This window comes from Lottia gigantea (assembly GCF_000327385.1).
Source record: "Lottia gigantea unplaced genomic scaffold LOTGIsca_47, whole genome shotgun sequence".
Lineage (NCBI taxonomy): Eukaryota > Metazoa > Mollusca > Gastropoda > Lottiidae > Lottia > Lottia gigantea.
In genome coordinates, this window is record NW_008709640.1 from 797,151 (window position 1) to 813,823 (window position 16,673).

At 31.7% G+C, this 16,673-nt stretch overlaps 1 protein-coding gene across 1 annotated transcript; it reads left to right on the plus strand.

The window, feature by feature from the left end:
- Positions 1 to 7,752: 7,752 nt before the first annotated feature.
- Positions 7,753 to 10,508, plus strand: LOTGIDRAFT_164765 (hypothetical protein; the record flags this gene model as incomplete). The annotated part of the gene is made up of 2 exons (XM_009061287.1): positions 7,753 to 7,836; positions 9,243 to 10,508. The coding sequence occupies 2 exons, from the start codon at positions 7,753 to 7,755 to the stop codon at positions 10,506 to 10,508; spliced, it is 1,350 nt and encodes a 449-aa protein (XP_009059535.1).
- Positions 10,509 to 16,673: the final 6,165 nt, after the last annotated feature.

Genomic DNA, 16,673 nt, shown 5'->3' on the forward strand with positions numbered 1-16,673 from the left:
TACAAGAAATAAAAACTTGTTTGTGTCTTGAATTATCAAATAACAATCTGTATGTGAACTCTCTACAAGAAATACTTGAAAAGATATTAGATAATTGCTTTATCTGGTAAAACTCAATTTCAGATATTCAAATCACCTTATGTTCTAAGATTTATCTTAATTCTGAATTGTGACTTCATATCATGACCGTTTTGAACGCAGCATTTAATTTGGTAAATTTAATAACTTTTTTTTAATAATCTTTATTCTGCAAATATATCTTAATGTAGGTGTATATAAAAATAGAACCAAAGACATTGCGTCACATCCAATCTCTTTGTTAATAGATTCATAAACTCATTTAGACAATATTTTAACTGGAAACAGAATACATCTATTGTAATTACTTGCAAACAAAAAGATATACATTAAATATGTCTCATGTGCTCTTTTCTTACAAAAAGGCAAATTTAATGATGTTAAAGAAATGACATGCATCTGTAGTCAAGGTAACCATCCAGTTTCATTATCATATGTATGCTGAATATACTTTGATTGTCATGAGACTAAAGAATTTAAAACAGCCAGATATATTTTCTTGTTTCACAGATTTTTCTTGTTAAGTTGTAAAGCAGGAGGGAAAAAGATCAAATTTGTGTGAAGGACAGGACTCACCCGGATTTTCTTACTTTCCTAGTATTGAATGAATCAAAAATCATTTATTTTATTAATAATTGAAGTTTCTGTATTTCTTCATCAGAGCTGTTTTGGGTTTTGAGTTTTTTGTCATTTCTGGAATATTGAGGTGGGAGGAATCAGTAAAATAAGAAAATAAATTGGTCTGGCCTCATGAATATATCATCATTTTATAAAAGAATACTACTGGATAGTGAAACTTTGTATTAAAGTTTATGATACTATGTTAAAGGATTTTCGAGAGATTTTTGAGTTGGAGTGTTTTGAAGACATTTATAGCTTCTATTCACAAGATGCCAATTTGTCAGATTCTGTAACTTAGCCAGGTTAGGTGTCATTGCCCAAAATGATATTACAGCCAAAAATAATGAAGCATACATAGATCAAAAAACTTTCCATATTTTTGTAATGTTTCAGTGATCTACATCCATCAAATTGACAACTTGTACAATTTAACCAAATTTATATTCTTAAATAAATGCAAATTGTGTCATTAATGGTATTATTTCTTTCCAGAAATTTAACTACACTTGTCTGACCTTATACTATTATCATATCACATTTCAACATCAAATACTGTCTTAATGTTTAGTACTGTCTTAAAGTTTAGTACCTTAATAATACTGTCTTAATTTTTAGTACTGTCTTAAAGTTTAGTATTTTAATGTTTAATACTGTAGTATTGTCTTAATAGTAATTTTAGTAAAATTTAGTACTGTCTTAATAATACTGTCTTAATGTTCAGTACCTTAATAATACTGTCTTAATAATTCTGTCTTAATGTTTAGTACTGTCTTAATAATACTGTCTTAATGTTCAGTACCTTAATAATTCTGTCTTAATGATTAATACTGTCTTTATGTTTAGTACCTTAATAATACTGTCTTAATGTTCCATACCTTAATAATACTGTCTTAATAATTTTGTCTTAATGTTTAATACTGTCTTTATGTTTAGTACCTTAATAATACTGTCTTAATAATTCTGTCTTAATGTTTAATACTGTCTTTATGTTTAGTACCATAATAATACTGTCTTAATGTTCCGTACCTTAATAATACTGTCTTAATAATACTGTCTTAATGTTTAATACTGTCTTAATGTTTAGTACCTTAATAATACTGTCTCAATGTTCAGTACCTTAATAATACTGTCTTAATAAATCTGTCTTGATGTTCAGTACCTTAATAATACTGTCTTAATAATTCTGTCTTAATGTTTAATACTGTCTTTATGTTTAGTACCTTAATAATACTGTCTTAATAATTCTGTCTTAATGTTTAATACTATCTTTATGTTTAGTACCTTAATAATTCTGTCTTAATGTTTAATACCTTAATAATACTGTCTTAATGTTAAATACTGCATTAATGTTTAGTAATATTTGAAAACATGTTAAGAACTAATAGGTTCATAGGTTAAGAAAACATAGATATATAGTTAAGATAGAAAAGGTGCTGTTGATCATTGAAGCTCGAGATTTGCCAATACAACCCTTGTTCTGATGATATAAAACTTGCGCTTTGAGTATAATTGTCTGCAATCATTTAAGATCCATTTTTCATTTGGTAGATTCCAATTATTGCCAAGTTAACAATTAGGGTATCAGAACACTACCGATAAAACTTTCGATTCTTTTGCCAACATTAACAAAAATATAATCACTTATAACTTAAATAGATAAAGTTTTCAGATTTCACCATAATTGTAGCAACCGTTTATTCAGAGCATTTACAAAAGAAATCAAAACATGTTGATTTAATGCCATGGATTAAAAAAATCCAAGTATCTTTTTTAAAAAAATCCATATTTTTTCTTTCTTTATATTTTGATTAACGGAAAGGTCTTGTGTGTATTTCATTGACATGTATTTAGTTGCTTTTTACAGTGTAGAATGTACCTGAATGTAAAAGTTTTTCTTAATTTATGAAATTGCTGGACTAACATCCGTTAAGGCAATGATCAACTTAATTGATTTTCTGTTATCAGGATATTGTCAGCCCATTAACAATCTGATAACTTCTTAAAATAGAAATAATTAGTTTCTACCGACTTCCTGACTCTATTTCATTTGTCTAATTTTCATTCACAAAGGACTTGATTTGACAGAAGAAAAGAAAAAATGCTAATTTGTTTCAAATCATTTAACAGAATTGCAACTCTTATTAGCTTCATTTTAGCCTTATTTTTAGCACTGATGGAAATTCTGACAAAATTTCCCAGTTTACAGTCTCTTAATAGTTTTTCTTTAATCATTGATAAAACTTAGTTTCAGTATTCAGTAACACCTCTTATATTTCAGACTTACATCAAACCATTAGTCTTTTTGTCTTCATTTCTCAATCTTTTAATGTCACTTTCCTGAATTGAGCCTAATCAATAGGTAACTAAAAGCAAAACTAAAATGTTTTTAAAAAGCAGTCTCAAGGTAGACCTTATGACTGGCAGTTCCAATGAATACCAGCAACTGATTGTATTTCTGGTGAATATGATCAATTTTGGGGACCAATTAAATTGCTGGATTTAGAAGTTTGAAATATATAATGTTCTACTTTCTGAGCAGTGGAACCTTGACAGATAGTCAAAGTATGTAACTCGAGTCAGCTGCTTCAGACCTTCTGCAATACTTTGAAGCAGTGGTTAACCACAGTCTGTGCTTTAGATCCACTTTTCCTAATGTGAACTTGAACGAATTACTTAATTGAATTGAGCAATCTGACTGAAGCACTCAAGATTTCTTAGATCAACCTGTGCCCCAATACATGCATGACTGACATATCTAATTGTTTTAGATAAAGACATGAAGAAACAGTGTATTGATTTAAAGATAGTTTGGAGATAAATGGTATTGATTTTGATAGCAATATGACCTGGTGAAGAACCTCTCTAGTTTGATAGCTATAATTAACTTATTATACACTCTATGATAAGCTTATTACACAGTGGGTGCTTCCATGGAAATCATGTTCTCTTCTGTTTCTTGGAGCCATAATGGTATACTATTCAATCCTGGCCAATGTTGATATATTGGCATTTGTTTAGAAAGAAATAGATCCCATGTTCAACAGCAATGGTGGGTGTGGCATCAGGCAGGGTATGCTTATTCTTTTAGACACCTGATAGAACTTTTCATTATGAAATACTTACTCATGATTAAAATACTTATACATGTGAAAAGCTTCTACCAATGTTCCACCAATATATTGTATTGGATTTCGGGTTTCGTTTTATGGTTAAGAATTAGTTTATTTATGCTAAAGATCCTTTGGAAATTTGATTGCACATTTTCACAATGTATGGCATCAGATAGAACAATTTTTGAATGCAATAGATATTTCACTTAAAGCTCCCCCATTTGGTTCAATGATTTCAGGATTTATCATTGGCATACCAGAAGAAGAAATTTCACCATGATACACTCTTTAAATGACATTTAGAAGTAGACGTAACATTAGAAAATAATATTTCTATAATATGATACTAAAAGATCAGTCTTTCATTATCTAATTAACCTACAAGTTGTCCCTTTTTGTATCATATATCTTTAACTTGTAAACTGGACCAGTGCTAGTTCAGGTTTTTATCACCATCTAACAAAAAGAATTTTAAATCAATACACAATAAATGTTGTTTGCTTAATTGCATACTGCAAACACTGTATGTCATGTCATGTATCTAACATTTCCTTAAGTTTCAAAGACAAAATCAAATTGTTATAGTATACAAGCAACTATGAAAAAGGAAAACTCCACCCATGACATTTAACAAGAATCAAGAGGCTTAAGTATGGATTAAAACAAGATATCTTAAGGAGAACCAATTATTGAAGATGCCATTCAAGGCTACTATTGTATTAACTGTTATTGCTATTAAATATAAGCAACATTGTTTTAGTCGTTCATAACACTTTTAGAAAATAAAATGAAATAATTGTAGTTCTGCTAGTTCTTCTGCACTTGTTTGGGCTGATGACAAGGCAACGTCATACAGTGTGCAATGAATCAAATTTTGTCAGTACAGCAACAATAGCCTACTCTTGGATTTCCAACTGTCATGGATCATTAATGTGCAGAGACTGTAGTACAAGAGTACTCTGCTTATTGTCCCAATTAATGATAAATGACTCAACATTCCTTTTTTTGATTTGCATCACTGACAAGGGGAAACCAAGTTGAATAATACAAATGTATCATCTAAACCTATGCCGGTAAGGCCTGGACCTTCAGGCTACCAGTCCTAATGACAAGTTAGATGAACTCATATTTTATCCAATCATATAATATATACAAAAGAAAAGGAATATAAAATTGGCACATTTGAAATTAGAACCTTAAACAGTCAACCTCATTATAAAATCACAACAACCTATGAGTTTATAACCTATTACAGTTATAACTTAATTAATAATATAACCTATTTCAGATAATGATTATGAACTACATGTATCACACTCAACAACCTCCATGTTTTACCCTTTCCTGTTAAAGACTATAAACTTTCATGTCATAGATAAAGACTGTAACCTTCATGTATTCAGATTAAGGGCTATAACCTTCATATATTACAATTAAGGACTATAACCTATATGTATTACAATTAAAGACTATAACCTGTATGTATTACAATTAAGGACTATAACATTCATGTATTACAATTAAGGACTATAACCTTCATGTATTAAGATTGAGGACTATAACCTTCATGTATTACATTTAAGGAGTATAACCTTCATGTAATACAATCAAGGACTATAACCTCCATGTATTACAATTAAGGACTATAACCTTCAAGGCCTGTAACCTTCTTGTATTACAATTAAGGATTATGATCTCCATGTATAATAATCTTTATATTTTGCAGTTTAGCAATATAACCTGTGTGTTACATTTAAGGATTACAACTTTCAAGACAGGTTTTTGTCTATAACCTATTACAATTAAGAAACTTCATGCATTACAATAATTACCAAAACATTCATGTTAGGAACTTAGCTGTAACCTATCACAGTTCAGAACTACAACCTTTATTGTAGGAGACTAATCTTTTAAAATCTTTAAAATTATGGCAGAAAAAAAACATTAGGAAGATAATAGTAGATTATAAAAATAGATATGCCACAATGGATTATAATGCTGTTTTAGAGTTTCTTTGAATTGTTAGGAGGTACTATTGATTAATTCATCTAAAGCTAGACGATTAATACCAAGACAGGTCAATACTTCACCCAGATATGCCAAAGTCCAGTGACAATTCAATTATTTATCAAATTATAATAATAGTACTTGACTTGATGAAATAATGCAACTGTCTAGAGTACTATAGAGTATTTTTGGCGGCTGTTCATTGGAGATTGGACCTGAATACAAGTGACAGTTAGTACAAGTTTGACTGTAGTTGCTACCAGAATAGATTGTCAGACAATTGATTGCCTTAATTCATGATGGATGTTTGCAAAAAGCAATCCAATATATGAGCTTATGATCTTTATGGTGGTGCTTTTCAATTCTTACCAACAAGCCAATGACCAAGGTCATTCTCCAAACTACATGTCTGATGGACAAGACAGACCAAGGTCATTCTACAAACATTCTTGCTGATGGACAATGCTGACTAAAGTCATTCTGAAGTCTCAAGACAAGTCTGATCCACTGATGTTTGTCCATTCTCCAATATAAACTTCACAGTTTGAGCCTTACTTCAAAGTCACTATAGTTAAAGTTCATAAGTTCATTCTTAATTTCAATTGGTGAAGAGCAAGATCTTTTCAAGTACCAAAAGTCAAGCTGAAAATTTGAATTTTTTCTAAATCAATGCATTGGGATTGACATCCACATTCCAACTGTAAACTTGATAAGTTACATCAACATCATATTCACCCAACTCAAATGAAATCAGATATGTAATAGATAAAGCATAACTAGAGATATGTAAAAATATGCAAGTCATAACTTAATTTATAAAAGATTGTATCTTTTATTACTTAACACCTTTATGGTAACACCCAAAGCTCTTGTGAATGACATAGAGACTATAAAACCTGTACACATTTGATAAAATCAAATAAAGAGCCTGGATTTTATTAATATATTTGTTAATCAAAAGTTCTGAAATCTAAACAGGTAGAAAACATTGATTTTTTTCGAAATTTCAGTGATATACTAATTAACATCTAATCATTTGAGTTAGCACTTGGTAAGCATATCAATCTTAACCATTTGTAGTACTTTACATTATGAAAATCTAACACAGGATTTGTCTGCAATTAACAACAATCATGAAGTAAAATCACTCTTTTGAATCCATGTTGATCTGTCAACAAATGAAATGAAATGAATGGAATTTTACGTCCTATTTTTCTGCACTATGTGGGCTACAATGAAGACGCTTTTCCATATCGGCCCTCTTACTTGCATCACTGACAAATATTGTATAATTAAAGTCAAATTAAGTTGTAGTATTACTTTTCAAAATCAAAATTGTGACGTCTGGATCTCCTGCAACGCCTGATGGACATCACCTCCAGGTCATTTTAAAAGTTGTTACAGGTAGTTATGATCGAGGACATTGATAATGTCTACAATGGCAAAAATATCACCAAATACATCCTGAAAGTGAGAAGTAGATGTTTTGTTGAACAGCAGGGAAATAGGAAATTTGTTTTCAATTCTGTCAAGTGATTTTTTCCATGTTATATAAAATGTGTACAAGTTAATTTGATATGACCATTTTTCTATCAACAAGAAATAGCATGATATCTAATTATCTTAATGTGACTCAATATAATTCAGATAGTTTTATTCCAATTATTTCATTGCATGTCAGATTAAGGCTGACTGGATAGTGAAGATTTATGGCCTGTTTCCCCGTATGTAGTTTTTGTTTCTGGAGAACTTGTGTGGATTCACACTGATGTTGTGTGCTTGGCCGTACGCAACTATGTATGGTTCTTACATGGAAATAACGCACACCAACGTAATTTACAGCCATTTTGAATGTCTTCCTCGACTTAATAAGTCAAATTATTAAAAAGGACGAATATTTCAACAAAGCCTTCAAATTATATCGAAAGGTTTAGAAATGGCTAGAAATGTGATTTTGAAGGCTTGGTTGAAATATTATAGAATCAAGAGAATCAAAATGGTTTGTGTGTGTTATTTCCACGTAAGAAATGAAATGAAATGAATTGAGTTTTACGTCCTACTTTTCTGCACCATGTGGGCTAATGAAGACGGGCAAGGCCATGCAGTGTGCAATGAGGGAAATTTTGCCAGGACAGTCGCATTAGCCTGCTCTTTTTCGATTTCCAACTGTCGAGGGATCTTTAACGTGCACAGCCTGTAGCACACGGGGCCTCGGTTTATTGTCCCATCCGAACGACTAGACGCTTTTTCCATATCAGCCCCTCGTACCTGCATCACTGACAGGGGGAAACTTCCATGTAAGAACCATACATGTAGTTTAGTAGGTATGTTTGGCACTAAACATAATATTAATGTCAAAAGTAATCGAGGTGAGCCATCTATACCTATGAAAGGGTATTTTAAAGGAAGTCATTTCTTTCTCCACTACATTAGTAATCCTTTTCATGGATCAAAATAAACCCATATAATGACTCAAATGATCTTTATGTATTTTCATGACAATACCCAGTAATTCTCTAACTTTATCATCAAATACATCATTTCCATTAAAGTTTTACTGTAATAACATCTTGCAAAGAGAATCAATAATTTCATTTTATAAATAAAGAAAGCTCTCCAGGCAGTTTTGATTTTAAATAAAAAATTTTGGCAATACAGTAACAAACACCAGTATGAAATATTCCAAGTTTTGTCAAAATCTGGCAAGAATCATGCCTAAGAGTTTTTGACAAGCTAAAATTTGAATGTGTTCTCAAAAAAGGTGGCAATAATTCATATAAAATATTTTAAAATATTTAGCAATATTTTAATTTTCAATAGGGTTCATAAACAATTTCAAGTTTGGTAAAAGCTTTCAAGAATTGTGCTTTCTAGATTGTTTACAAACTAAGAATTGAATGTGTTTTCAAGAACAAGGGCAATAACTCAAACTAAATATTTTACGATTCTTCTGATTTTTAATGGGGTTCATCCTTGTGTGATAACACTCACTCACACCAAGTTCGTCAAAATCCATCAAGAATTGTGCCTTCTACACTGTTTAGAAGCAATTGTGGATGGACATGGGTGACTCAAATATTCTCTCTACATTTCATGAATTCAGGAAGATTTTGCTTAGAGAGTTATTTAGTCCTCATGAAACATGTTAAAGTTGTAGACATAATTTACGATCCATATGGTGAATATAAATCAAATGATGTTTAATGTGTTATTTTTTTGCACCTGATTCACACAGTCATGAATTATTAATTCAAAGTCACAGATACTTTCAAAAATCAAACAAATTTTTCCCTGGAAACAATTAACATTCCAAGAACTTTACTGTGGGATTATATTATTTTTATTGTTGTATTTATGTTATTGTTTGTTGTTCAAGGAATTTCCATGTTGGTGTATATCTAATCTGTTGTTCATGTTTATTTTCAGGTCAACATGGTTTGTCCAAATCTCAACAGTACAGATGAATCAAGTTCACCGTATAACACAACTGTTTCACCAGAAAAAGAACATGCTGAAATGATTCGTTATATCTTTATGGAGATAGCCATACCTGTTGTTTGTTCTTTTGGATTAGTTGGCAATACTTTAAATCTGCTGGTCTTAACTCGTGAAAAACAACATCGAACTCTCAGTAAAATGGAATTTTCTGCTCACATTGGATTAATAGCCTTGGCCTTCTCTGATTTTATGTTTTGTTTACTTGCCTTATTGTTTACACTTCTACCTCTTGAAAAGAATTACCGCGAAGGCAATACAGTGTTATATTATCATTGGTTAGGTGGTGGATTTATAACCATATTTATAGTTACTAGTACATGGTTAATAGTAGTTATGGCTGGAGAACGTTATATGGCAGTTTGTCATCCTTTTAAAGCGCGAAATATTATCTCCTTAAAACGAACCAGGATAAGTGTTCTTGGAATATTTTTAATTTGTACAATCTGCACAATTCCAATATTTTTAGAAAGTGAAATTCATGCGATAGAATGCCCGAGTGGTGAAATGTATTATACTGTTCAAACGCGACCAAGTTTTACAAAAGATGTGATAGCAGCCCGCCGTATTATTTGGGCAATATTATTCGATTTCATTCCCTGTGTTGCTCTTATCTATTTCAACACGTGTCTTATTTGGAAAATTCATAAAGCAAAAAAATTACGACAAGATATGGCGCCAATGACAGGTCACGAATGTACTATGTTGAATGCAAAGGCAGAAAATGGGAATATCAAGTGGCAAATTAAATTCAAGAAGACAATTGGTAAAGAATCGTCGTTAAAGCCAGGAATTCCAGCCCGTAATCCATCAATAACACATGAAAGCAATAATTCCACTCCAAAGTTTCATCGTGGCTCCACCAAACGCCGAACTGCTGATAGTGCTTTAAATAGTGTCACTGCTACATTAGTTTCTGTTGTTATTCTATTTTTAATTCTTGTGTCGCCAAGTGAATTATTAAAGTTTACTTTATATTATACATCTCAATCTATTAGTGATAAATACCGATTTGATATCATTAAATCAGTGACCAATTTCATGCAAGCTCTCAATTTCTCAACTAATTTTGTTTTGTATTGTGCCATTAACAAATCATTCAGGAATTCCTTACGAACATTATTTTGCTGGTGGTATAAAAAAATACAGATTCACAGACAAAAACCCATTATTATCAAACTAAGATCTAACAGCTAATTACAGTAAAGATAACATTGTGTTATAAAGTAGCTCCATTTTTTAACAGTGTGTCAGAAGTTTACTGAAGGAAAAACGTTGTTTACACATAATTATTTAACCCATTGTCACATTTTTAGGTGAAGAAAGAATGATAGACTTAACGTTAGCAGGTAGAATTGTTTTCCAGCCCTGGTGTTAGATATAAGATCATTTGGCACCCAATTCCTAAGAGTACAAACAATTAACCATCACCTTAATTAGAAGATAATTCAAGGTCTTGTTAACGAGACAGGATATGCTATCCAAGATGCCAAGACCTGCTAATAGTAATTGTTTACTGTGTCCAACAGTCAGAGCACGGTTCAATTTAGACTGAAAAATATGATATCCAATAGTAAACTTTCAAAGATCTTGCCAAAGGTTATAGAGTTGCAGAATATTTCTTGAATTGGCCAAAATTCTTACGAAATTTCAACAATTTTTTATACAAATTTTGGTTTATCAAAGGAACTATGGAGACATTTTGAATCGCAAACTGTGATGTGATACCGCTCAAATTGAACACTGCTTCAGAGGGAGGTTATATTATACTCTATACACAATATCAGTCTAAGGTTTGTTGTCAGCCTTCTTCGTATTGTATGATAATAATAGGAGTTGAAATGTGTCTCATGTTCAAGCAATTCATCCCAATTGAAACACTTTGAAACAGATGAGCAGATAATTGACAATTAGAATTTATAAAGAGTCACCCAATTCAAATCCATGTATAGACTGTTTAAGAACTTCAAATAAAAACTTATACATATCTTTAAATTGGTTTGTTCCAGTCTGTTGACTTTCTGAACTTCTCACTAGAGAGTAAGTATATTGTGTATTGATAAGTCTGTAAGGGGAAATTAGAATCTTACAATTCAAACCAATTTATAGTTATGTGAAATTTGAACTGTTTTGAATTGAATTTAAGTGTTTTTTAACACAATTTAATGGTGTTTTACGATTTGTTTCAATTTTATTTGAAATTAGATTGTAAGAGGTAATTGAGACAGTTATTATTTAGTTGTATGGGATCACTGTTGATCCATGTAAATTTTAAAAATATATTGTTGATCATGGTTCTTGGTTTTTTTTTTATTTACTCAATAAGAGGCTTTTTCAGACCTATTTAAAGGTTGCTGCAGCTAATTTATCAGTATAAGTAGCTCATCTTCACGATCAGGGGTGTTCAACCTGGTGGTAATTACCCCTATGGGATAATTTTGAGATTTAAGAGGCGTAATGAGGTGCTTTTTAGTCTAGCATAAAATTTTTCAACATTATAATTTAAGTCCTTTTATTCAGTCATTCTCCGATATGAAAAATATTGCAGGGAAAACTTATTAGAAAATCACGAGATAGGAAGGATTTATAGGGTGAAGGGCTATTATAATATATTTATAGGAGTAAGGGGGGTAATGCAATCGATCAAGGATCCTGAAAGAGGTAATAGAAAGAAAAAGGTTGAAAACCCCTGTTCTAGATTATACATCTTCAGCTGAAGAGGAAAAGGAATTTAAAAGTCATGATCTCAAACTGCAGCTGATAGTCATCGTTGGCCTCTGGAAGCCTCTACTATTATTATGGGCAGAGAGCACATATTCTCTGTGGACACCTGGCTTTCCGTCATGGTACAGGATGGCTTGTGTCGGCTTGTGGGCTTTTGTAAATTGCAGTTTTGACAAGAAAAAAATGTGCCCAAAACAGGACAAGGTAATGTTGTAAAATGCTGGTTTACTTTCATTTTATATTTTGTCCAGGCCACCCCTACCAACATTATCAGTATCATGGATGGTCACATCTTCACTATTTTAATCTATTAGGAATTTGGTCTTATACCTTGACTGCAATGACAAATAATCTGTAAACACTAAGCCATAATGTTTACAGTCTTTAGGGCTAAAAGGCTCTGATTGACTGTATTAGCTAGCGTACAATCCATTCAAATCGCTGCATTATGTGAAACAAGAAAGGTGACTATTGCAGTCCAGGTATAACATGAAGTTCATAATAGCTTGATATGGTGAAGATGAGATGGTCAAGGCTATAAAGAACTGCGTATGTCATAATGCCAGTTTTCAATCTTTAAAATGGATTGAATAGAGACATTTTTATCAACAAAGTCATTCTAAGGCTAACATCACTCTTTTGAAGCTGATTTGCCAATTTCCTAAAAATAATGAGCAAATTTTGGTTTTCTGACAAATTTCAAAAGACAGTTAACCTTTAACCATTACATCCTTATTTCATCCAGACATAATAAAAATAGCTTTCTTATCAACAAAACATTAATAGGTTTAAATTTTATCCATTCAATTTGGCTGTTACAACCCTATAAAGACAATATAATAATGTAGTCATTAATGAATGAAAATTTATAATGTCGATATTACATTTTGTCTGGAGTGATGATGCAAGAAACATGATCTCTTCTCACACTATTCAAACCATTATGTAATATCATTGTCTGCATTTAGAGGGATTCTGAAGAGGTTTTCTGAACTTCTTATCAGTGAAACTGATTGAAAATTGGAATGGTGCAAATTGATTCTAACAGTGTTCCTTTAATACAAATAAAGTGCAGACAACCTCTTTATAATCCCTATATCTATTCAGATTTGGAGAAAAACAAAACATCATATACCTTGAACTTAAAGTACTATAACTTGAAATGTATGACGTTCCTGTTGTGTGATGTGTCTTGATAATGGCACTTTACCGGCCACCAGAGTCGAAAGCGTTAATTCTGAATAGAATAAAGCATCATTTGTCTTAGTTTCAAGCTATGAAGTATGACAGGGTAAACCACCTTGCCCCTTTCTCCCCATCATCAAGTTCCCCCTTCATTTACTAATGTTTTAAGAGGTGACTTGTATACACAAAAAAATACAGTTTTATCTTGAAATTTCTAGACTATCGCAATTTAATGCGCTCATTATACCTCAACCATTATTAAAGACAGACATTTTAATATGAGAACATTGATGAATGCATTCAGTTCAAACTCATTCTCTCACAAATCCCATATAAAGTCCCGACCATTTTTAACTAACTGGCACCTATAGGAGACAATTAAAAAAAATGAATACAACTCCATGGAAAATTACCATCAGCAGGCTTATTGAAAAGAAATTTTACTTTTAAGAAAAGAGATGTCTGCTCCTGGCTCTTAAAGGGACAGATTCGCCATTTGTTTAAACAATAATACCTCAGAAACAGGAAGTATTTAGCTAAGCTAATTAATAATAGTGTTCACAGGTCACAGTCAAAATTAAAGCCTTGAAATACATTTGTGATCAGAATTGTCAGCATTTGAAAGTTAAAATGATGACTCCTCTTTTTTTGCGCTTGATATAGAAAAGATATATGAAGAAACAGGAAGTGAAATATTTTCATACATTTCTGGTACTTCTAAAGACCATTTGCATATATTCAAACCAAATCACCCCCCCAAAATCGTGAACCATAGCCTTTAAAACCTTGCTGATGCTTCAAGCTACATCAAGGTATTTACTACATTGACATTTTCCACTGGTTGCAAGAAACATTAGGTGGGATGTCTTATTTTTAGATTTCATCATAGCAAAGTCAAACCATTTAGTCAATGCCTGATGGTTATATTGTATAGTTCAATATGAAGGTGGGTAGACAGTTTAACCAAAACAACATCCTCATGCAGAGGTTACAAACTTTGAGCGGGTGTACAGAAACCATCATACCTAATTTGGCTAATGAAGACGGGCAATGCCATACAGTGTGCAATGAGGGAAATTTTGCCAGGACAGCGGCATTAGCTTGCTCTTTTTTAAGGGATCTTCAACGTGCAAAGCCTGCACAAATCTCCGTGTAATGTCCCATCCGAACAACTCAATACTTTTTTCATGTCAGCCCCTCCAACCTGCATCACTAGGGTCAAATCTTGGACCTACAGATTTGGGAGCAAGCTACTAACTCACTGAGCCACCACACAACATTTCCAAGTGGTATGAAAAGATAGCTTGCCAGGCAAGGTAACCTATGCTCACTTGGGGATTATTTTAATTAGAACATTTGGCAAAATGGCAACCACCACTAGCAAAAATAGTCAACCTTTTTGCATAGGTTTCTATCAGAACTAAAATTCACTTGCAATTCACAGAACTAGACCAAAAACTCATTATTAGATATCTTCAATTTTTTTTATATTCGGTAGAGTTCATGCTTGGGTGATAATTAATAAATTAAATAAGTTTTGTCCAAATCAAGAATTGTACCATATATTTTAAGAGATAAAAGTATTGGAACAGTTTCAAAGAACAAGACAAAAACTCGTATTAAATATTTTCACATTTTTAGACTTTCGATAGAGTTTATCCTTAGGGTGATAAAAAAAAATTTCATCAACCTTGTCTAAAATTTCCAAGAATTGTTCCTTTAAGAGTGTTTAAGGGCAATTGTGGATCGGACAAACTGGCAAACAGAGCAACGTGTGGTGCCAATATATATTCCACATTTTATGAGAGCGCTTAAAAATTGTTGTATGATCACAATCTAAGGTGACATTGTGTTCTTAAAGTAACCAGACAAATCATCTAAAACTAAAAAATAAAAGTAAAAATTATGAAACATTCTATTCATGAGTCACAGCATGCGAAGTTAAATTTATCCGGATATAATTATATGGTGTAAGCGGTTTAAGATACTTAAATATAACATAACATAAATGGATATTACGTAGGACACAGCTGGTTTGGTATACCCACAATAATAATCTTTTTTTAATTGCTATAAAATACACACAGGATACCCAGACCACAAATATCCAGCCCACATCTCTACAGGAGCACGTCGTGGTTAGAACAAAAATATATCATATATTTTCTGATTATCATGACCTACAAATTAGGTCCACATGATCCAACATTTTTTGTTATTGATTCATTTATTAATCCAACCTAATAAGACTTAACCACAAACACCCAAACCACAAATATCCAGCCCACATCTCCACTGGAACATGACATGGTCAGAACAAAAAAATATAGGATTTATCATTATTTTTCCCAATAATCCTGATTTGGAAATGAGGTTTAATCTGAGAGTTAAAAAATCTGCCTACTCCACGTACAACATTTTTTGGTTGTTGATGCATTTATTAATCCAACCAAAGTCAATGAGTTCAAGGATACAAATAGATATGAAAAATATTATAAAAAAGGTATTTCTGATCTAAAGAAACATGACAAAGAACCACATTGTTTAGCATAAATAGAGGTCAAGAATTCACTCTTGCTTAATTGCCCCTTGAACGAATCTGGTCAGGCCATACACACAAGGTCAAGGATGTCCTAAAGGAAAATTCATGTTCCTTTGTTCTAATTTCAAGAACACAATCATTAAATCATCTTTCAATGCTCAGTTCTCTAATTATTCATCATTATAGCTAATGAAGTCAATTCCAAGCGCCTGTAGCATCGTTCAAAATGAAAGATAAATGAAATGATAACATAATACATATAGCTGACAACAATTAAATTTGCAAAAAAACTAACAGAAAACATCATCTGAAATGCGATGCTGAAATGTCAAGGTATCCTATTCACAATAAATCTGAAATAAGTCTGAAAATGAAAGTAAAAGTACTAAATATTTATCTACATGTACTATTAATGTAAAAAGCAACAATTGGTTGCCTAACAAGATACGCCCACTTTCTTGATACATTTTCAGTATATCAAGGGCAGTCACCTATCTGTGTCAAATCATATCAAAAATCCAAGATATTGTTGATTTAAACAAACACACATTATTTAATAAAATTCTGACATAAACTGTCACCTCTATTGCTAACAAATTTTGATGCCTTTTTACTAAATCATGGGCAATAACTCTAATTCCATTGATCGAAATATTGTCAAATTTAATCTTGAGATCTCATCATTATAAATGATCTTACCAAATTTCATTTAAATCTAACAGTTGAGCATTCAAATTCGAACTTGACCAAGGTCTCATCATTATAAATATTCACACCATTGAAATTGGATGAAAATTGTCTCTACTGTATTCACAACCAAATTTTGAAGCGTTTTTCATAAGTCAATGGCAATAACTAAAAAAACCTTCATCGAAAGATAGCCAACTTCAAACTCAAGATCTCATGAATAT